This window comes from Marmota marmota, unplaced genomic scaffold, assembly GCF_001458135.2.
Source record: "Marmota marmota marmota unplaced genomic scaffold, marMar, whole genome shotgun sequence".
Taxonomy (NCBI): Eukaryota; Metazoa; Chordata; class Mammalia; order Rodentia; family Sciuridae; genus Marmota; species Marmota marmota.
Window position 1 is genome coordinate 15088123 of NW_026000222.1, and position 24095 is coordinate 15112217.

General features: G+C 41.9%; 1 protein-coding gene across 1 annotated transcript in view; it reads right to left on the bottom strand.

Annotated features, from left to right (window-relative positions):
* The window catches only part of Wwp2 (WW domain containing E3 ubiquitin protein ligase 2), a 116243-nt gene that overhangs the window by 36459 nt on the left and 55689 nt on the right, over window positions 1–24095 (bottom strand). Inside the window, exons 7-8 of the mRNA XM_015496140.2 lie at window positions 15096–15223; window positions 4890–5100 (exon numbers count right to left, since the gene is read on the bottom strand). Coding sequence (XP_015351626.1) covers window positions 4890–5100; window positions 15096–15223 — 339 coding nt within the window. The remainder of the gene's footprint in view (window positions 1–4889; window positions 5101–15095; window positions 15224–24095) is intronic.

The following is a 24095-nucleotide window of genomic DNA, read 5'->3' on the forward strand; positions in this document are numbered from 1 at the left end:
TCAGTACTTAGAAACTTTGGTGGCTTTGACACTATCACAACATCCAATTATAGTATCTATAGAGTCTTCCCCTTAAACAGAGTATAGAACAAAAGCATGGGTTTGCAACAGACTGAAATTTAAAATTAAAACAATACAACAGCAACAATAATAACAAAGGACAGACTCCTTGCAATTTGAGAAGCACTGTTTTAAAACTCCTTGGGTAAGACTGGCTACCACTGAAATTGAGTTTGGAATGGAATTTGATGGCAGTGGCTGGTTTATAGCTTAGCAGAGAAGTTCCAAATTCCAGTTGTAGGGTGTCTCTACAAACAAAGTACCAACTCTTTTAAGAGACGGTGGTAGCCCTTGATAGTGTCTTAAGGACCACTTCAAGAAAGTGTCTTTGGACCTCCATAACTGGACTTGGGGACAGGGCAGATGGCAAATCCCAAAGATCTAGAAAACACCCCTCCTCAATTAATTCTACTCTGAGGCAGGAAACAGACAAGGCAGCCAATGACTGCAGGAGAAAAAGGCTGGTGTGAAGTGGCAGAGCTGAGGTAAGTCGGCAGTCCAAACACAACGCCCTGCCTTATGTAAGAAACCACAGCAGTGTGCCGGCTGCCAGGCTCAAATAATGCGCCTCTGTGCGCGAGGGAAGGAGGGAGCTGCAGAGACCAAGGCGCACTTGGAATTTATTGAAGCCATGTACACATAGTCTGTTAATGAGCATTCGGTCCCCAAAGTGGGCTCAGAGCTGACAAAAACCAGATACAGGGCCAGTGGACCAAAGTGGCCTCACTTCCCATTCATTGCCCCTTGCCTGGAACACTATCTCGCATGTCTCCCCAAAGGGTCTGCCAGTCCTTCTTTAATAGAAATTTGCAACCTGGAAATTCCACACCCTTCCAGTGGCTTCTTTTGTGCTAATTAAGTTAAAAACTCCAGAAATCAGGAGGGTTTAGAGACAGGGAGAGAAGAAAAGAATGAGACTTGTATTTGGACTTAGGCTGTCCAGGTTTCAGTGGCCTATGACCCTCTGTGCAAACTTCCAGAGGGAAATGTGGGATCTAAAACCTAGATCCATGGGATCTCCAAGTGAATCCTGCTCCCATCCCTCGGTTAAGAGATTGAGGAGTTGAGGAGATAAAGTTGGAAACAGAATCCACTGGAGGCCTTAGAAAGCAACCTAGTTTAACTCAGAAATGCCTTAGCAAAGAGAAGCCATGCTGCATGTATCTGCCAGGACATGAGGATCTCTTGTGAACAGGGAAGAGTGTTCTGATTTGTGAGAGACATGGATTTGTTAGTCAACCCAGTGAATGGCAGAGTTAGGCTTAACTTTCTTGCTCTAGGGACAAAAATGCAATATTCTAGTCACAGTTGCTCTTTCTCTGAGGCGTCACAGAAGCATAAAACATTCATCCCGGTGGAGGAAAGGAGGGGAAAAGACAACATATATTCATTTATTCATTACAAATATGTCTTGGGGGGCTACTCTGTGCCAGGCACCCTGCCATCTTGGCATTTATAGCACAGCAGGGCAGAGACATGAACAAGCAATTACAGACACAAACAGACACATGTGGAGGTTTACCTTCATCTACCAAGGGTAAGGGGAGGATTCCCTGAAGAATTACCGATTAGCTGAGACTTGAAGATGTACAGGAATAAATGGACAAAATGTCCAGGACGCTTTTCAGCTTGGGGTAGGGTCCTTATTCCAGAGAGAGGGTGGAGCATTCATCAAACTAAATTATCATAGCTACAGCTCCGTGAGCAAAGCAGAGTGGCTTCCACTGAGGGCTGGGTAGGGAGGTAGGGTCTTATCGGAATTTAACCCAAAGGACAAATTAGCCTTCTAAGCAATGTAAAGTCATGCTCAGAATTTCATTTTAAAGGGTTAAAATAAATCAGGAAAGGGTAAGAACAGTCATTTAAGTGACAGGCAGTGGTACATGAAGCCACGTTATGTAAGAGAGAGAATCATTCTTTCATTTAACCATTTCCTATGGTCCCGCCATGTGCCAGGCACTGTGCTAGGCACAGCCATATAGTGGGAAATTAAAAGACATCATCCCTACCCATGTGGCACCTACACTATCATAAAGGAGACAGCACTCATTACATCATTTTTTTAATTACACTTGTGATGAACGCTAGGAAGGAAGCATGGAGAGCTGAAAGCAGGGCTTGATAACTAGATGGATGTCAGGAAGGAGTGACATGTGGATGGCCTGACAGTTGCCTGGGCAGATGGTGGTGGCATTATTAAGAGAGAACCGATTCTAGCCTGGATGGGGAAGGCAGGATGATAAGTTCCTTTTTAGACAGCTAGGGTCAATATACCCAGGTGCAGCAAGGGGCTCGAGAGATAGAAATGAGAATTGGCGTCAGATCCCAAAGGAAGGCAAGGGAATAGACAAGGAAACCAGAGGGAGAACACTGAGTGCCCAGAGCAGACCCGGCAAAACATTCTGAGTACGATGATCATCTCTTGGTTAGCACAGCATTTGCAATGCCCAGCCCTGGACTTGCCATCTCTGAAATGGTAACCGATATTTTATTTAATGACAAACTGGATCATATGAAATCATTAGTTGAACTTGGGCACTAGAATATGTTTAATTTAAATGCTACAAATTTATATATCCTCAAAAAAGATGAAAGCATTCTGCAAATTCAAAAAGGTGCATTTCCTATGAGGTGACACTCTGCCACAACATAATCTCTGCTGGTATTTGGGTTAGTGTGATAGATTTCATTCTCTTGTTGGTCCCTGACATCCCAAAATCAAGGTACCAGGAATGAATTAATAATCCACCTTGTCTGAATCTTCTAAACTTGTAAATAGCTGGGGTCACTGTAGAAACCATGTCTTTCTAGCTTCCAATACATATGAGCCAACCAAAGCCTGCTGTCCTCACTACCATCCACTCAACAGTGCGGGTGGCCAACTCCAGTTAGGTAGCTAGCCATTTCTAGGCCCTGAGACAATCCTCAAGGTATTGAGTACTCTAGTCAACTCAGAGAAAGGCACTGAGAGCCTGTCTGGGCTGGAAAAGTGGCACTCTGGTATCCTCCTCCGGATCATCATGCATGTTAAAGTAGGCAGCAGCCACCCCAGACCCGCACATGGGCTTTGTCACGTTCCAAATGCTCCAAGGAAAAGACGTTATTCAAAAGCTACCTCAGAAAAGTGTTTCAGCCTCTGGCTAGAGGAGGGAGGGGAATCGGCTTCCCTGGGCTGCTCAATCTGCCAGACTGAGAATAAAGAGTGTTTTCAGAGTCTGGAGTTTTCCAGCTGCCCGGAAACAGGAAGTGCCCAATCCAGGAGAACAGTAACCCTCACACACGCCCTACATAAAGACATGTTGAGCCATTAGCCCTAATTGCCTGTGACTGACATAGGAGTGAGGCCGGCCTTCCAGGCATTGGCTCAGCAGAAAGAAAACAAACAGCTCACTAGGGACACAGGCAGCCATTTTCTCTCCTTTCTGCCAAAATGATTCTGCTCTGTTTTCCCCCAAAACTATGCCATACAGATTTGAGATGACAAACAAAAGGTCTTTCGAGTATTCTGTACCACATACAATAGAAAAGACATCTCCACAGGGAGTAACCATAACTAGCTGGTTCGTAATCATCTTGCAAAATCAAAAACTTGAGCTACCTCTTAACACCTCCAATCCTCACAGGGTTTGCAATACTTTCCGTCTGATGGACACACTTTATTGAGGGATAAGAATTAGGCAGCATGCCAAGTGCTGGGGTTAAAAACACCTATGCCCTCATGCTTCATATTTTAACAACTGAATTTTCAGAAGCACCTTTAAGAACAATATGGCACATTGCACATCAAGCAAAAGACCTCACATCCTTCTGATTTGTGAGAGACACGTATTTGTCAGTCAACCCAGTGAATGACAGAGTTGGGCTTAACTTTCTTGTATCATGAGGGCTCAGAGGACACACACTACCACCAAGCCAGCTTCAGCCAGATCACCAGTCATTATAGCAATATGGACAATGGCTTCTTCAGTACCAAACTGGTAACCGGGATGGACAATGTGACCAGTTCTGGCTATGATCAGCAGTCACCAAGACTTTGTTTTCCAGGCCAGAGGCATTCTCTTCCTTTACGGCTCCTTCACAAAAACCTCTTCAAAAATGCCCTTACTGGGTATAATGCCCATCTTTTGGCAAGCACTTCACATACACCATCTTATTTAAGTCCCTTAATTTCCTGGAGAGATGTGTATGCTTAAAGTCACTTCGCCAAGGCCATACAACCGAGGTGGCGGGGGATTCAATCCCAGGTATATGGTTCCCAGGTTCCTGCTCTTAATCTCCAGTTACTATATACTCAAACTTGAACTTCTTTTTGGATTACTGGGGTTATTATCTTCTCATCTAAGGTCTTTAGCATCAAATTTAATTTCAAACTAAAAGATGGCCAGAAAACTAGTAGTCCGTGTTAACATCAGCCCCAGCTACGGGAATAACGTACACGAATGTTCAGTACTTAAAGCCCAAGTCTTCCAGAGGTTGTTAAGATAAAGCTGAAGAAAAGAGCTGTTTTCTGGCAGAATTCAGAGGAACACCCTCCCACAATCCAAGAAGGCAAAATGAGCTCCTTGTTCCATAAAAGCCACTCTCTTTGAGTAAAGCTGTTCATTTCAAGCCATGGCATAAGGTAGCATTGATTCTGCCCAGATGATTTAGATTCTTTTTAAGACTTATGTAGAACAAGCAGTTCTTCCACTTCCCTTGCTTCTATGCACAGTGGCCTCCCCTGGGACAACTGGCTACTAGGTAATAAATAATCATGTTTCTTTTGATCCAGTGAAGGGGGCTCAGTCTTTGAGAAGGATAAGGCTTCTGTTGGACAGAAGGCTACTCACCCAGCAGGCAGAGCATCGGGAGCCTGGGCAGACGCCGGGAGCTGCTGTGTCCCAGAAGTGCTGGGTTCCTCTCCTTCAGCAGGTGTGGCTGGAGCAGGCAGAGACGTTGTGTTGGAGTTTGGGGTCACACTCAAGGCTGCAGGAGATGGGGACGTCACACCAACAACAGAAGATTCTTCAGGATCAGAGGCTGCAGTGGGTTCATCATTCACTGAAAATACCCAACCATACTTTAAAAGTCAATGAAGAAGAACAATTCTGTTTACATTTACATTTACTAGGTCTTTCTCGCTTATTTCGCTAACAAAGTATCTACATTATTACCCTTGGTAGATCAGGCCAACAGTAAAAAGTTTCACAAAATAGAACTCTGAAAATACAGCAGGGCTGGGGTTGTGGCTCAGCAGTAGAGCACTTGCCTAGCATGTGTGAGACACTGGGTTCTATTCTCAGCACCTCATATAAGTAAATAAATGAAATAAAGGGCCATCAACAACTAAAAAATATATTAAAAAAGAAAATACAGCAAGTCTTGTCTGAAGGAAACTGGAGGATGAGTCTGAAATAAATATAGTATTTATTATCTTTTAAATAATTCTATTAGGTTTTTCTAACATGCTATGGTTACATTCATTACAATAAAATAGTAGGAAGGATGAAGATAACAGGGAAGCATGTTGGTGGCAAATGAAGCAAGTCCAAGGCCAAGTTTATAGGGTCACATCCTCTTCTTTAAATCTGCCATCTGTCTGCTAGACACAAATGGCACCTCCCTTCAAACAACTCCAAACACAGGAAGAGGCAAGCCCTAATCATGGACTTGTCTTTTAAAGGCTTCTACCAAGAAGGAAGGTGAAAATACTCTGGATGAAAAAGAGGGGCTCAAAAGGTCTTGTCTCCAAGGTAGCAACAAGACAAAGAAATAGAAGTGAAATAAGCTAGTTCCCAAGTCTCCTTATTTCACCATGTCTTCATGTCTTTGATAATCACTTATGCCCACAAGGACCTCAAGGTACTGCAATACTCCAAAAGGATCAAACAAGGTTTCAAGGAATTACAATTGTAGGAGGCACATGCACAGAGTTTTTAGACATATGTGACTGCATATGTGTATGTTTTTATTAGAACTTCATGAGAAAACATCGTCATTTAGTCTCATCTTCCTAATTCAGAAATTCATTCTGAAGTTTCCCTAAGAAAAAGAGTATCCAGATTTCTTCTCAAACATTTCTTCTGACAGGGCATACAGAACCAGTCCAGTATTGAGCAGATGTACTTTCTTTTTTTTAAAGTTGTAGATGGACACAATATCTTTATTTTTATGTGGTGCTAAGGATTGAACCCAGTGCCTCATACATGGGAGGCAGGTGCTCTACCACTGAGCTACAGACCCAGCTGGAGCAGATGTACTTTCAAGAAAGTTTTTCTAATATTAAGCAGAATTCCACTAGCGAGTCTAAGTCTCTCACCTCCAAAGCAATTCACAATGAGTATGTGGTATATTTTCTGTTTCTCATTAGTCTTCTTTTTTCCAGTAAGAAGGCTCACTACTTCCTCAAGGTTTCTAAACCACCTTTCCTTAACCTCTAGCAGCTCTCCCATAGATACCTTCTGCCATCTCTACTAATCAATGATATCAAGAACTGAACATAAAAACTAAACATAATAAATCAGATGCCATCAAAACAGCAGAGTCAGATTACCAATTTAAATGGGACTAGTTAATATTTACAGAACACTGGGGTACATCCCAAACAAGGAGAAGGCACTTTGGATTATCCCATTGAAGCTTCACACACAAACCTACAAGTTAGGTAGCACTGATGAGCCCCATTTTACATTGAGGTAACTAAGGACAAAAGAGGGAAATCAACCACTAGGGTTACAGAGCATCTAATTCCCACCCTGCTGTCTGCCTCCAAGGTTTAAACCAGTCACTCACTCACTACACTCTACTACTTCTCTGCAGGTCCTTTAGTGTGACCTAGACTACAACTCTGAGCAATCACTAGATCCTACTGGCTACCTGGCCTGGGGGTCAGGGGAAACTAAAATGTCTTCACAGGACCTGACGCCAGCTTGATCTTAACAAATGCATTAGAGCTTAAGCTGGAGCCGTCTCCGATCTATTCACTTGCTTTTTTCCCCATGTGAGGGCTAAATTAGGTTTAGTAAATGAATAAATCTTGTGTCATTAATGTTTCCCCAACATAAATGCAACACTTCATATTTACGTTCCTTATTCTAGCTCAGCCAAGCTAGTAACACACAACAGATGGCCATTCTCTTTAGGCAGATCTATACATTTTACTCAATTCCAACTTCTAAAAAAAGATCCCATAGCGGCTTTTTTCAGAGCTAGATAAATTCATTCACAAATTTATAAGGAAAGCTAAAGTATGTATGAGTGAGTAGCCCTGAAAACTCTAAAGGAGAAGAGAGTTGTATGTTTGTTGGGGAGTTTATTCTCTAAAGTATTGAAACATATGATCAAACTGCAACAATTAAAACATGATACAGATGCATGAACAGGCAGACATCAATTAAATAAATAAGAAAGCTCAGAACCAGATTTTTAAAATAATCCAATGGAGTTTGCAAAATAGTCATATTCTCATTCTATCATGCTGTCTTCATTTATTGGCTGGAATACTTTGAAAAAAAGGAACTTCCTTTTAGCAAATCTCTGGCAACCTTGAGGTTTAGTTTGTGAAGGAAAAGCCAGGACAAATGCTTGATTCTTTTCTTTTATTTACCAGTCTGCAGAATGATGAGTTGATTTCCTTGCACTGTTTAAAAATGAGCCATGGGGCTGGGGCTGTAGCTCAGTGGTAGAACACTTGCTTCGCACATGTAAGGCACTGAGTTGATCCTTAGCACCACATAAAAATAAACAAATAAAATAAAGGCATGCTGTCCGACTACAACTACAAAAAATAACTTTTAAAAAAATGAACATGAAGTTTCACTTTGTTTAAAAATCATTATGAAGTTCTAGACTTCAACATTTAAAGTATTTCAATCTATTACCATAATGTTCATATTGATACTAAAACTGTCCCCATCTTTGGCTGTGGCTAGTGGGCACACAGCAAGGGGACAAAGCTCAAGTTCACTTCAAGTTCTATAGAAAAACTATTAAATGGGAAAATGCTGAACAGTGTATGCATTTGTTTGTGTGTGTACATATACACAGATGTGTGTATATACATATATGTACACACATCTACATTGTAGTATTTGTGTGTTTAGTAGTATTTATGTTCCTTATTCTAGCTCAGCCAAGCTAGTAACACACAACAGATGGCCATTCTCTTTAAGCAGATTTTTACATTTCACTGTGAAGATATATGTGGTTTTTCAAAGAACATCTATACATATGTCGATGTATTCAAAGAATATCTTTAGAAGAATCACAAGAAACAACAGTAACTGAAGACTGGCAAAACAGGGAGAAAACATTCTTTATGCTGTGTAAGTTTCTATACCTTTAAAGTTTTAATTATGTGTATGTACTATTATTTTTAAATAATGATTATGAAATTGTTGGCTGGGAAAAGACAAGAGCAGAGTCCAGGGCATGCTGATGCAGAAGCACCTTTAATCAACACGATCTGGATCTGACTGTTCCTGCAGCTGCAAACCTAGTTAGAATGGTTCCCAGCAGATCTGCATCTGCCCACTGGACTCACCAGAGGAGCTCAGTTGTTGAAGAATTCTGTGCCACACCTGAGTTCAGATTTGGAAATAGAGAAATGTGAAAGCCAGATATCCTAACCCTCATGAGCTTTTTTACACCTATGTTGACACTCTTCCACTGTGTATGTGTGTGTGTGTTTGGGTGGACAGTCATGCACCACATAAGAATATTCTAGTCAAAGAAGGATGCATAAGATAGTGGTCCCATAAGATTATTCTGCCTAGGGATGGGGCTGTAGCTCAGTGGCAGAGCACTTGCCTATCAAGTGTGAGACACTGGGTTCAATCCTCAGCATCACATAAAAATAAACAAAATAAAGGCATTCTGTTTATCTACAACTAAAAAAAAAAAAGATCATTCTGCCCAGTGACACTACAACCATCTCAGTGTAAAAGTACAGTCTACAGTGTCTGTCCAATGATGAAATCACAGACACATTTCTCTGACTGCATACCATCCTTCAGTAACATGTAACTGTATATGCCTATTCTTAGAACTTGAGAGCTTTACCTCTGAGGTAAATCCACCCCCATCACAGCTTCCAGCTAGAATAAAACGTACCTACTGGCCATATCATCACCCTGGTAAACTAGTGACAGGGCACATACTCAAGCATGATAGGGCTTCAAATACAGAGAAAACCTGGACAGTCACAATTTCATCACGCCTTGCAGAATCGCTGTGTTTTACTTGTCGCTCTGCTTAATACAGTCCATGTTTTCTCACCTCTAACCCTAAACATTTGATGTGCACCCTTCATCTGCCCCAAGACCCTTCTTGGGAGTGAGGGCACATCTGCCTACCTCCTGTTGCACTACTTCCCCTTTCCATCTCCTCTACCTCTTACCTCCCAACATGATGTGCAGGAAAGCAGCCAGCATCACTCACCATGACTTATAATCAACTGTACTTCCCTGGAGGCCCCTCCCCACCACTGCAGCCCCAAGTAGTCATTCCCCTATGCAGAGCCCACAGCCCCTGTGGTCTCAGCTCCTCATCCCAGAGCCCCTGTGACATCTGTGCTGGAACTTAGCTGAGGTGTACTTTCAACTTCCAGAAAGAGATTATAGGGCAGAGGACTTATCTTACACTTTTTTACATTACATTGTCAATCTGTTTAGCAAAATAGCATTTGATAAATATCTATTCAACAAATACTTGTTCAATAAACCTAATAACCTAGCAAAATAAAAATATATGACACTGTGAGACACTTATCGTTTGCAAAACAGGTTCTTTAAAGAAAAGCTAGGGGGATAATATAACATATTTAGAAGTTGAAAACTTGGTATGCCCGTCACCCAATTTCCCCTAATAATACTATCTTATATAACCATGGCACATGTCAAAGCAAAAAAATCTATTAAGTATTAATATATTAATAACTAGACTTATTAATATTATTAAGAACTAGAGTCCAGACATATTTGGATTTTGCCAGCTTTCCTACTAGGGTCCTTTTTCTGATCCAGGATCCGTCCAGTATCATCCATAGCCATTAGCAAGCACATTTCTATTCACTCATGTAACCTCCCAACAGCCTCGTGAAGAAGATATTATAATGCCCATTTCACTAAGGACAAAACTGAGGTGTCTGGAGGGACCACTCAGAGATGCCACACAGTCAGCAAGCAGCAGAACCAGGCTGCCCACCCAGAGCACCATGAAGTCAAAACAGTGGAGAAGGAGACATGAAGCTGGCTTAGATGACTTCATTGCATGGGAAGAAAATCTGGGCTCCAAGGGTAGTTGGGGTAGTAGGTGAAAGGCAGTTGAACAGCTTCTGGTTTCTGCAACTGTGGGTGTTTCCCAAGCTCCCTCTGCAATGTTGGCTAAACACTCACTTTATGAATCACATATTCACTCAGAACTAAGACACGCTCTGGTCACTGTAGCCAAAAAAAAAAAAAAAAAGATCAGGAATTGGAAATTCTTTTTCTTAATCCTGGGCATGATGCCAGCTCGATGCACATTCCTGGATGTTCAGGTCTGGGAGGTAGAGCACAGGCTCATGGTGCACACACCTGGGGTCTCTTCAGTCCCCATACTCGGATATGAGGGAGCAACTGCCAACAACAATGGCTCATTAAAAAAGAAGATAAGCTCCCAACATGATGTGCAGGAAAGCAGCCAGCATCACTCACCATGACTTATAATCAACTGCACTTCCAATGCAGATGTTTGCTCAGCTCTGCAGGAGAGCAACCAAAACTAGAAAGAAATTTCATTGTCAGCATGCCATAGAATGGTAAGGCTCATACAGAACAGTGTTAGTGGCAAAAAAGAAAAAAGACTTAAAAATGGACAAAGGCACGCCCTAACTGACTGATGGGAAAATTAAATCCTTCCCTGGTACTCAGGCATGGTCATGCATGCTTATAATCCCAGCAGCTTGGGAGGCTGAGGCAAGAAGATCACAGGTTCAAGGCCAGTCTCAGCAACTCAGTGAGACTTTATCTCAAAATTAAAAATTTTAAAAAGGGGTTGAGATGTAGCTCAGTGGTAGAGGATCCTTAGGTTCAATCCCCAGTAATATGTCCCGCCCCCCAAATAATCCTTCCCTGGTTAATATATAGATTAATGCAATTTCCATTTCCATTCCAGGAAGCTTCTAGGAATTCAAAGCCTCAAAGTCCAAAATTTGTTTTGAAAATCTATCAAAGAGAAAGAGTAATAAGTAGATTTAGCCCTCACAGACATTGAAAAACCACATTATAGTACATCAATAATCAAAACCATATGGGATTTGCTCAAACACAAGAAATGAAGAAATTCTCACTGTATATAAGAATGTGATAATAAACACTAAGCAAAATCACAGTGGAAAAAGACTAATTGCTGTCCTGCGATAATAGGATTCAAATATAAAGAAAAATTAATTTAGGGCTAGGTACGTAGTTCAGCGGTACAGTGTTTGCCCAGCATACACAAAGTCCTGAGTTCAATCCCCAGTGCCAAAAAAAGAAAAGAAAAATGAAAGAGAGAAGAGGGAAGAAAAGAAAAGAAACTAAAAGGGAAGGGAAGAGAAGATGAAAGGAAAAGCAGTGAGAGCAAATCATGAGTTACCACTAGCAAAAATGACAAGCCAATATTTATAAGGTTGCAGAAAAAAATAAATCTCATGAATCACTTTACAAAAAAATATTATACTGCTTTGGACATATAAAAATGATTCTCTTGGAAGATAATGTGATAATACATAGTAGATCTCATTTTTTTAAATTCTTTTCTTTTGACTCAAGAATTTTACTCATTGGGCTGGGGATGTGGCTCAAGTGGTAGCGCGCTCGCCTGGCATGCGTGCAGCCCGGGTTCGATCCTCAGCACCACATACAAAGATGTTGTGTCCGCCGAAAACTAAAAAATAAATATTAAAAATTCTCTCTCTCTCTCTTTTAAAAAAAAAAAAAAAAAAGAATTTTACTCAAGAGCTGGGTACACTGGCACATGCCTGTAGTCCTCCTAACTACTAGGGAGGCTGAGGCAGGAGGCTGGCTTGAGCCCAGGAATTCAAGGCCAGCCTGCACAACACAATAAGGCTCTGTCTCTACAAAATAAATAAATTTCACGCAAGAAGAAATAAACCTATATGCAGAGATGTTTACAGTAAAATTTTGTTTTATGACAGGAAAAGTTATACAAGATTTGAGGAATGGCTAAATTAATTATGGCAAATTAACTGTAAAAAGAGGCCACTTTTTAAAAAAGTAAACAAGAAGACCACATAGATGTATGGAGTGTGTTTAAAAAAATAACATAGTGAATAAAAACATATATCCATGCTGCATAGCCATCACTGTAGGAAATTATTCACAAAGATAAACTAACTCTCTGTGCTAGGTACCAGGCCAAGCACTCTACATTTTTATATTGTTTGTAACAACTCAAAAGATACATAGTCTTGCCCTAGCTTTAAAAGTGAGAAAAGCAAGGCCCAGAGAGTTACTGGGCCTCCTCTACATACTGCACCTGAGTAGTCAGGATCTGACTGCAGCCAGGGTGACCAACATGCATGGAAATTACATTTATGGGAGAAGTAACACATGACTTTTTTTGGGTAAAGTTCTCAGTAAGAAATTAGAAAATAAATCATTCTAAAGTCTCAATGAAGTGCTATACCATTAGTCTATTTCTCAATTGCTACCACTTCTAAAACTTAGAAATATTATGTTTATATAGACAGGCTGCCATTCACTCTTGTCTTATAAAAATGGATACTTTACAGTTGTGACAACATGAAAAAACCACCTGGAACTCAGCTCTGGTTTTGCCCAAAATGTCTTTTTCATGCGTAACTACAGCACACAGCCCAAAAGGCCTGTTAAAGAAATCCTGTCTGTGAACACTTATTCAGGAGACATGGCTGACCATGGTCCTCATAGGCCTACCAGCAGCACACTGAGGGATGAAAATATCTCCATTTGCATCCTCAAACTCCCTTCTGTCCTACACTGCCTAAGAGGGAGCTTCTGCCTGCTCTCCACAGGAAAGAGAAGATCTTTAGACACCCTTTGGATACACATGAAAGAGCCTGTGAAGTCCAGGTAAAGGTGAACCATCCCCATGCCAGAAAGGGGAGAGGCAGGGGCCAATATTCTAGAGGGCAGAAGGCCCTGAAGTACATCCACTGCCCTTCGTAGATGGTTGTAAGACCAGCTGAGGCATTCACTTACACCACCAAAGAACGTTTCCAAGGCAGTGTGGGCTAGGGACGTGTGGCTTTCTGAGGACATGGCCAGGCACCTGACTTGTTTGCTAGAACACAATGTTCCTGGATATAAGGACAAACAGTAAAGGTACCTAAAAATAAATGTAGGGGAAATAAAGATCTGTTCAAATTTCCAAGGAGAATGACTTAAAGATCATCGCCATATAAAGTCCATTCGCCAACAGTTTTTATAAGAAAAGCAGAGGAAACCACTGTCATAAACATGTAGACCCCAGGAAGGACAAAGTGGTTCACAGCTCAGCAATTACACCTGGGAAACAACTGGTTCCAAAAAGCCAGTTCCCTTTCTCCATTTGTAAATGCTGGCTCTCTTCCATGAGCAACTTATTTTTCTAAGTCTACTGATGATCACAAAGCTACACACAGGGGTGCTGGGGTTGTGGCTCAGTGGTAGAGCACTTGCCTGACACATGCAAGGCACTGGGTTCAATTCTCAGCACCACATAAAAATAAATAAATTACACAATTAAAAAAAAACAAAAAACTAGACACAGTTCTCAATACCAGTCTACCTACAGCTACCAGGTCACAGTCACCTTTATGCAGATGGATACAATGGTTGACACAGGAGAGCCAGGCAGACTGAGACAGCAGCTGCTGGGCTCTTCACCTGCAGCTCATCTGCATCCCCAAGCCCCAGGGTGAACTTGGTTCCTTCAGGCAGGTCCCACCCTCCAGGAAGAAAGTCAGGCCACTGTGCTCACGGTCAGCCTTGCTGGACACAGGCCATTCCCCACTACCTGTCCCTTATAGACAATGAAGTAACCAGGCAACATAAGCTACTAGAGCCCTCATGGAATGCTGCTAAGAACTGAAAGTTCTTACCAAGCGACAAGTGGATTTTTTCTTCCCAGGAAGTTTGTCACACATAGGTTAGTACCCATGCCAAAATAATGCATATGTGACAAAACTACTAGTTCTGGATCTCTTGTCCTTCATGTTACAATTCTGCCATCACCAACAAGCAACTACAAAATTATGTCAGTGTCACTTATCAATTAAAACACATGCATTCGCCTGACTATGGCTTATGGAAGTAAATATTCATGACCCTTCCCATCTGCCCCAAATTAAGACAAAAGACCAACAGACCAGTGGTCACTAAAGTTTTGACCATCTTCAAGAAGTTTAGAAAATGAATTTTTTAAAAAAAATTTCCTTTCTGATACTGTCCTGATGTGACACAGATGAAGCAGAACAAAAAATGATTTGTTTTGATAGAGGTCTTTCCCTTCCCACTTACATGGAAGCAGAACCAAATTCTGTTTGTGTGTGGATAGGACTATCAAATGGGCCCCACTGGAGTGGGGACAGCATGCTCCCCAGGGGTAATCTGGCTTCACAGTGGCCAGTCTGTGCCCAGACCCCTCCACAGTGCTACCATATTCTCCAACTCAGCTCTCAGCAACAAACTTAGTTTTCTCTTTCCCCCTAGTTTGACAATTTGCTTTCATTAAGGAATTTTTTAAAAATGAGTCATGTGTACACAAAATATCTTCCCCCAAAGAAATCCAACATTGATAAGATATGAATAGAAAAACAATTTTTTATTTCTGCACAAAGGAATATTTCAGACAGGTGCAACACTGTCTGAATTAGCCAGAGATCAAAGAAGGTGGGCCAATGGAAAGACTGATGGATTCAAACTCCCTTCAGTACTGGAGTCTTCTCACACCCTCCCTATATTCTGACACATCAGGCAGAGTCCCAAGTCCACAACAGGACAGGTAAGAGCACGGTGCTTTCGTCCAGGCTGGCATGCTGTGTCATCACTCACCTGTGCCATTGGCCAGGCCACTGTGGCTTGGGTTCTTGATGGGCTGGCGGTGTCGGTTCCTGGTACCAGGACTTTGTTCACCGGCTGTTGTGGTTGTTCTGGCTGAACCGCCTGAATGTCTGTGTGTCCTAGGGGTTCAAAGTGTAAAGCAGACAGACATAAGGCATGATGAAAAAGAAAGAAGCATGTCTTCCTTAAACCAGTGTCCTCCCTCTTTTGCTATTTATTGGAAACAGGACTTTAACAGCCCCTGTAGTTTTTGACCCAATAGAAGCTGGCTCCAAGCAGAGGCCCAGGGAAGCCTCCTTCTTGGTAGAATCCCAGGAGGCTGCTTTGTGTAAACTTTTCCACTTGAAGTAAACAAATTCGGAGTGATTTACCCCCACATCTGAAATAACTGGCAAAATAGCCTGTGACCATCTCACTATTTTTATTGGAAATAAACAAGAATCACTGGACAGGCTACAGAGGAGACATTTTCCCATTAGGCAAAAGGAGCCCAAACGTCTCCAAATCAATTTTCTGTATAGCTAGAAAGATGACTCCCCTGGAAACAGAAGTCAAGGGGTGTTAAACAACTTTAGTTGATGTGTCTGGTGACATGTTTTTTACCTAGAAAAGATGACTCAACAGCCCATCCAAGTAAGTGAGAACCAACACAGAAATGACTTGATCACAAAGACACTGTGGGATCTAGCAGAAGAAAACCTATCGGACACTTTCAGAGCACACAGGCGATGAGCAAGGTGAGCTCTTGCATTCTTTATGTAGCTGCCTTCACTCACTCAGCAACATCTATGCCTCCCTGTTCCTTAGTTCAGCCGTTGCACCCAAGGGCATTATTCCACTACTGAGAAGTTATAAACCACTTTACAACAGTGATATGGTTTAAACACCATCCAGTGAAGAAAAGGCCACTGCTCTCCAGGCAGAGAAAGAGGCCCTGAGAGCAACTTAAACTACCTGACATGGAGCAGTAAGATGACTACAAACAATAAAATAATGACGACCTCAGAAATATACAATATTCATCAAGCTGTAACATCACACGTCGGAGCTGTGTACTTTGCATGTATGAGCTCATTTGGCAAGGCCACCCTATGGGTAGCTTAATGCTATTCCCATTTCACACGTAAGAACACAGACACGCAAAAAAGTTCTACAGAAAGTAAGCCACAGAACACAGATTCAAGTCCAGGAGGTGTGACTTCAAGTATCCACACTAGGCTGGAGGATGGAGTGGGAAGCTTGGCTTAGGCTGAATTCCTATAGACTATTCTTTCATTGGTCACTTGACCAATGGCAACACTAAGACTTGTAACAGAAAGTTCCCTGCTGAGATCCACACCCGCAAGGGCACCCCTGCTGGTGAGGGCCTCTAGTCCAGTGTATTGGGGTGAGCCTGCAGCACCAAATTTTCAGATAAGAGAAGAATAAACCAAAATGTTAACAGTGATAATCTTTAAATGCTGGGGACATGGACATTTTGATTTTGCCTTTTGTGCTCTTCTGGATTTTCCCAGTTTCCTTCATTGAGCCTGTTTACTTTTGAGTGAGGAATAAAGAAAACTTAAAACAAAACAAGCAAACAAAAGCAGTTTTTCTTGGGCCAAGAAAAGACAACTCCCAGCAAACTCTGGAGCCCTTTGTACCTCAAGACCACGTGGCAGTTAAAAATGGAGAGAGGGTAGACTGAACTATGGAAATAAAGATTCAGTTTGGACTCTCTTTTTCCACCGTATTTTTCCCTGAGCTAATTTCATAAATCAAAAAGCTGTCAACCATACCTCAGTCAAAGAAAAATACTGCAAAGTCCCCACTTCACGGGAAGAAGCATTGGTATTAAGCACTTTACCACAACTTCTCATCGAAAGCAGAATGAACACCAACTAGTTCCAAAGAAAAGGCGGTCTCTAGCAACTGGCCAACATGTGTCTGTGTATGTATTGAGGGCACAGAGCTTGCGAGAGGTAAAATTGGTTAATACAAGGCTTATTTCAGCCAAGAATTGCTTCACAAAGACAAAAATGGCCTCCCCAGCTTGGTGTTCACAGCCCCCAGGAGAGGCTGCACCCCTCAAGGAGCAGTAGCCACGTGGGCAGCACTCAAATGCAATGTTAATCCTGTCAGATGCATGGCTTCTGACAAGTCCATGATTGCTTCCAGTGGCCAGGGCTCCCTGTCCATCTACAGAGCAACTGGGCAGGATGACAGGGTGGGCCCCAGTACTCTCCTGGCTCCTCCCTCCCTTCCGCAAAAGGGCATGTGGTCAGGGTTGAGAGAATACTTTCAGAAATGTTTAACCACTAATGATAGCAGCTTACCCTGAATGACAGGCTGGAGCAGGGCCGGGCTAAGCCCGTGAAGCAGGGGCAGCTGGGACCACTTTGCATGAATTGCTGCCTCCCTGCCCGAGGCCAGCCACCACAGCCGCCCCCACAGCCACACAGGCCACACACACACACACACACACACACACACACACACACACCCTTTCTCTATTCTCCCCCTGCCCTAAATCTGGAGTTTCCAGCTTCTTGTTCTTTTATCGCCTTTCAAATAGGATACTGGGAGAGTGTAGGGGAGCCTTGACAGTTGAGGCCAGTCTCTTAGGCAGTTTCCGCTCTCAGGACTCACTCAGCCCTTAAAAGATGTGATTGCGTCGTGATTAAACGCTGGCCCACATGCTGAAACCACACACCATAGGCCAAAATAGCACTAGGACAAACTTGGGGTGATGGGGTGGAGATGAGCTAGCCTCCACCACAGACAGTCTGGCTTCAGCTCTGCCAATGACTTCAACCTTGGCCTGATCCCCCTTGACATTTTGGGGGCAGGGAGGTGTTCTGCAGCCCCTGGCAGTCAGCAGAGGGCCAACCAGCTGTGCCAGCCAGGCCAAACTCCACAAATGATTTCAAGTCACCTAGTTACAGAAATTCAGCTCTCTCTACAGCATATCCTTCCCAGAATGCTGCTGTGTCCTTACCTAAGTTCCTCCCTCAGGAACTGAAGCCACCAAGGAGCGACCATGGAGGCCAGGGCTCTGGGATTCTTTCTCCACACTCCTCAAAGCTGTTGTGATACAGATGAGGTCCCAGGAGCAGGCTCTTGGTTGTCCTTCCTGGTACTTAAGCTTTGACATCACAGCACCAGCCTCAGTCCTCACCTGCACCCTGACAACCTGAGTCTCAGATGCCTTGGAACATCTTCTCTTGCCCTGCATGAAGGCCAGTTCTAGAGCTAGAAACAAAGCAGAAAATGTCCCTGACCCCAAGGAGCTTAAATGCCTTAGTGGAAATGCAGTAATTTGTGATTTTGCTCACGATTTCCATCATACCATAAAATGCTGGGTGTGGGAGCCGCTTGGCTAGTGAGCGAGCCCAGCTGACTACTTAGCATGGTCGTCTCAAAGCAGCATGGTCAACATGGTCACATATGCAGTAATTTATATAGAATAATTAAATAAAGAAAAATCTTGTGTCTTTGGTCTAAAAAAGGAAGACTTATTTCACAACAATAAGAGACAATACTATTAAACTGCACATTTAAAAATGGTTAAGATGGTAAACTTCATTATGTGCTTTTTAACCACAATTTGAGAAAAAAAGAAAAGGAAGCCAAGCTTAACCTTAGTAAACTAAGGGAAAACAAAGTAAAAAGTCTAAATAAGTAATGGCTCCCAAGCCAGAAAACATTTTTTTTTCAATATTAAAAAGTAGAACCCAAACCTTGGGGGTGACTCAGAATTTGAGATCAATAAATCTATCTTGCACCTTAAATAAAACTGATTTTAAAAGGCAGTTTATTCCTATATCTCAAAACAACAACAAATCTGATTTAAAAATGGATAAAGGACTTAAACAGACATTTATCCAAAGATGGTATACAAATGACCAACAAGCATGTGAAGATGCTAAACTCTGATCATCATTAGGGAAATGTAAACCAAAGGTCTAAGTATCACCTCAGACATTAGGATAGCTACTATCAAAGGAACCAGTGTTGGTGAGGATATCAATTAATTGGAACCCCTATGAACTGTTGGGAGGAATGTAAAATGGTGGGACCACTATGGCAAACTACGTATTGTTGTTCCTCAGAAAATTAAAAATAAAGCCAGGCACGATGGTGTACACCTGTAATCCCAGCTACTCAGGAGGCAGAGGCAGGTGGATTGTAAATCTGAAGCCTCCCTGGGCAACTTAGTGAGATCCTATCTCAAAATTTCTTGAATGTTAAAAAGGGTTGGGGGCTGGGGATGTGGCTCAAGCGGTAGCGCACTCGCCTGGCATGCGTGCGGCCCGGGTTCGATCCTCAGCACCACATACAAACGTCCGCTGAAAACTAAAAAATAAATATTAAAAAAATTCTCTCTCTCTCTTTAAAAAAAAAAAATTAAAAAAAAAAAGGGTTGGGGATATAGCTCAAGAGGAGCACTTGCCTAGCATGCACAAGGATCTAGGTTCAATCCTTAGAACTCAAAAAATAAAATAAAAATAGAATTACCACATGATCTAGTAATTCATTTCTGGATATATACCCAAAATAACTGAAAGCAAGGTCTCTGAGATGTCTGTACACCCGTGTGCACAGCCGGCCTGTTCACAGTAGCCAAGAGGTGTAAGCAGCCCATTCTCAACGAAGAAGGAAATTCTGACACGTGCTATCACACAAACAAATCTTGAGGACAGCATGCTACTGAAATAAGCCGGTCACAGAAGGACAAATCTTCTGGTTTGTCCAGAAGAGTAACCAAACTCATAGGGTCTAAAATAGAATGGTGGGGGCAAGAAGCTGAAGAGAGAAGGCAATGTGGAAGAAAGGTGAAAAAAACATCTAATTAAATGTAACCCCAAACAAGCAGTTTGGGTTATGACTTCATAAAAATTTAAAACTCTCGATTTCCCAAAGATACTGTCAAGAAAAGGAAAGGACATTCCTTAGGCTGCAAATACACATCTGATAAAGAACTTATATCTTGACTACATAGAACACTCAAAATTCAATAAGAAAACAACCCAAAATTTTTAAAATAATTGAAAGCTGTGGACACTTCATTCCATCTGCGGATGGAAAACAAGCACAGGAAAGACATTTGACATCATCAGTTCTTAGGGAAATGCAAATTAAAACTACAATGAAATACCTTTACATTTCTATTAGAGAATGGGCAAAGTTTTTTAAAACACTGACAGTAACAAGTCCTGCCAAATATGCAAAGTAATTAGAATTCTTTCTTACTTTGCTTTGAGGGAATACAACACGGTTTGGTCACTATGGAAAAGTTTGGCAGTCTCTTACAAAGTCACACAGGTGCTTAGCATATAAACAACAATCCTACTCCAAGGTATTTACCCATGGGAAATGAAAAATATGTTTCCACAAAAATCTGTAATGCAAATATTCATAGTGACTTTATTCACAGTCTCCAAAAGCCATGAACAACCCAAAGTCTTTTAATGGTGAATGATTAGACAAACCATGGTGCAGACATACAGAATACTATGCAGTAAATAAAAGGAACACACGGACACACACAAAAGCAGATGACTCACAAATGCATTATGCTAAGTAAGAGACTCAAAAGGCTACCCAGTGGGTCAATCCATCTTTATAACATTCAGGAAGAGGCAAAGCTTTGGGGAAAGAAAACAGATGAGGGTTTGTCAGTGGCTAAGGGTCAAAGGATGGACTAGCTACAAAGGAGCACAGGAAAACTTTTTGGGGTGATGGCATTTTTATATCTTGTGATGATAGAGACCACCTGAAAGGCTTTTGTCAAAACTTAGAGCTATATTCCACACAGGATGAATTTTACTGTTTGTAAATTTTATCCAAATAAACTTAACTTCATAATTTAAAAAAAAAAATCAATTTGAGTCTTATCCACTACAAAAACATCTGGAAAAAAATTAAAGTGATCAAAAGTTTTAGAAGGTAGGTAACCTAAGGAGAGAAAATATGCCCCCCACCCCAAAACAAACACACAGAAAACGAGATGAGATTGAAGATTGTGATTTAAACAAAACCCAAGACCCCCATAGCCATTTCTATTAGTGAATATGGAGATTCTTTAAAGCCTAGGGACACATCCTCCCAAATATCAAGAATTCACAGTTGGCTGAACATGAGGTGCCAAGCATAGCTGTCTACCATGGCAAAAGAGGCCCAGAACATGGAAGGAGGCTCTTTGACTTCAGATTCAGTCCTGTTGGTGTTCAAGCTCTGGAAAGAGACATGTCAGAGTTTAATAACTGATGACTGGTTTTCCTCCATTTTAATAAAACAAGCACAGAAGTGAAAGTTGCCTAATAAACTTAAATTCAAACTTCACTTCAATTTCATTCCTAACCACAGAATCGGACTTGCTATTTGCCTGGGATTACCAGAACCAAGAGGGCTCCTGTCTGCCCCTCTCCTGCAAGCACACTTAACTGGTCATTGTCTTTTAATAGCAGCATGGAAAAGAAAAAAAAAGAAAAGAACTTGAGTGGAGCTGGGCCTGCTTCCAGCAAGACATAACCAGCAAGAAACAAGCATTAAAATAGAAGCATGGGGGAGAAAAATGGGAAATGGTGATGGGAAAAGAAATGGTCTCCACCACTTAGATACCAACAAGCAAGCGGACTCCACTTTCACCCCTCAGGTTCTCCTCCCTCACTCTGCAGTGAGTTAGAAAGTGGGGGTGGGGATAGAGGTGAACTGGGAAAGGCACAATTACAGTTAAAATGGGACCATTCTAGCCATTTCCAGGGTAATTTATGGCTCCAATCCACACCCTCCCTCTAGGCTGCCAGCCTCAGAGATGACAGGGAAGGTAAAAATAAACTGCTGCCAAGTCCATTCTAAATTCCACAAAGACAAATGATTTACTTTTGCTCAACTTGGAGTACAGAGCAATTCTTTCAAGGGTGGTGGCTTTATTGGATTAAGAGAGTCACCTTAAGAGAGAATGTATAATAAATTGTGACTCATCTAATCTAATTCCAGGCTGGATGCTGGGATTAATTAAAAAGAACATTCAAATACCCTCCCAACTGTGAGAGAAAGCCAAGATTCAGAGGGCAAGTGTTCACCTACTCAGCACAGCTGAGATGGCAGCATGTGATTTGTCCTATGACCTGAGACCATCTGAACCTGAATTATAAGTGCATAGGACAGGTAAACAGATGAGTATTGGGGTCACCAACCTGCACTACCATAGGAGGAGTTTGCATGGGGACGGCCTGGAAAGGTATGCGGAATACCAGCTTGTACAGGTGGAACAGAAAAGCATCTTCACCTTCTTCCAACTCCCTCCCCATTCAGTAAGTAGGTCCCAGGCCTGAGGGAATACTTAGGGTCTTGAAAGGCCCTCTATATCTGCTGACTTCCACCTCACGGTTTCAACCAACTGCAAGCCAAAAATATTCAGGAAAAAGTGTCTATACTGAACATGTACATACTTTTTTCTCTTGGCATTATTCTCTGAATGATTCAGAATTACTATTTAAATAGTAATTATATGTAATTAGGTGTTATAAGTAATCTAGAGATGATTTAAAGTATATAGGAGTATATAGTATTAGTATTCATGTGTAGGTAATATACCAAATACCATGCTGTTTCATATAAGGGATTTTGGAATCCAAGGAGGGCCTAGAAACCAGTCCCCCACAGAGAGTGAGGGACAACTGTACTTGGAACTACAGTATCTTAGAGTATTATTTCTAAATGGTCCAACACGACACGTCAAAAAGGCAAGATTTCAGCAGGGGTGAGGAAAGCTCTACAAAGAATATGTTTGGTGGACATTCCTCAAGACAGCCCCCTAAGCTCCTTCTGGGGACAATGCAGTAGGCCCTTTGCTGACCTACATGCCTGGCATACTAATCCCTGGACTGTTTACCCACCTGGTTCCTGAGTCAAAGCTTGGTCTGAAGGTCCCTGATCTCCTAGACTACAGGAAATTCATTTTCGTTCTCCTGTACAGTATCCCAACTGTTCTGTCTATGGCAACTTCTTAGAGGGCTAGGAACGTGGTTCAGTGGTAGAGTGCTTGCCTAGCACTTGCAAGGCACCAGGTCTGATCCCAGCACCACCAAAAAAGAAAAAAGTCCTATTTGCAAATATATTGGTTTGCATGTTTTTTTGTTTAACGTCTGTTTCCAAAAAGGTCCATGAGTGTAGAACCATATCTATTTTGTGTGCCTTCATATATACAGCACCTAGCATGCACCTGACCCCACAGTGAGCATTCAAGAAATAAACAGTCAGGTTCAAAAGCATTCTCCAGCCTGTGATCTCTAATACTTTGTATGTTCTTTCCAATCCAATCCCTTGTCACCTCCTTCACTTCTTTAAAGAATGGAATCTGCCGGCATGGTGGCCTGCCTATAGTCCCATCTACTCAGGAGGCTGAGGCAACAGAATCACTTAAGTCTAGGAGTTCAAGTCTGGGCAGTACAGTGAGACCTGTGGAGTAGTGAAGTCAAGGGAGGATAAGGAAAGGGAGGGATGGGGAAGGGGAGGAAATGCTGAATGAATTAAACAAAATCACACTATGTGCATGTATAAATACACCACCGCGAATTCCACCTTTATGTATATGTAGAAAGCACCAATCAAAAATAAACAAACAAGCGAAAGAAAGAAAGAAAGAAAGAAAGAGAACTGTGCCAAAGGATGGAATTTCACAATCCACCAGTGTCTTCCAGAAAGGCTAAACCCTAAATGGCATGTGAAATCATCCTCTAGGATCAGGACCTAGAAATAAAACTCATTTCATTAGACTCATTGTGCCCGCATCATCTCCAAATCCAAATTTTTTAAAAAACATTTATTTTATAGTTGTAGGTGGACACGATACCTTTTATGTTATTTTTATGTGGTGCTGAGGATCAAACCTAGTGTCTCACGTATACTAGACAAGCACTCTTCCACTGAGCTACAGCCCCAGCCCTCCAAATCCAAATTTTTTTTTGGCATGTTTTTATTTTATTTCAGCTGTGATTTTTAAGC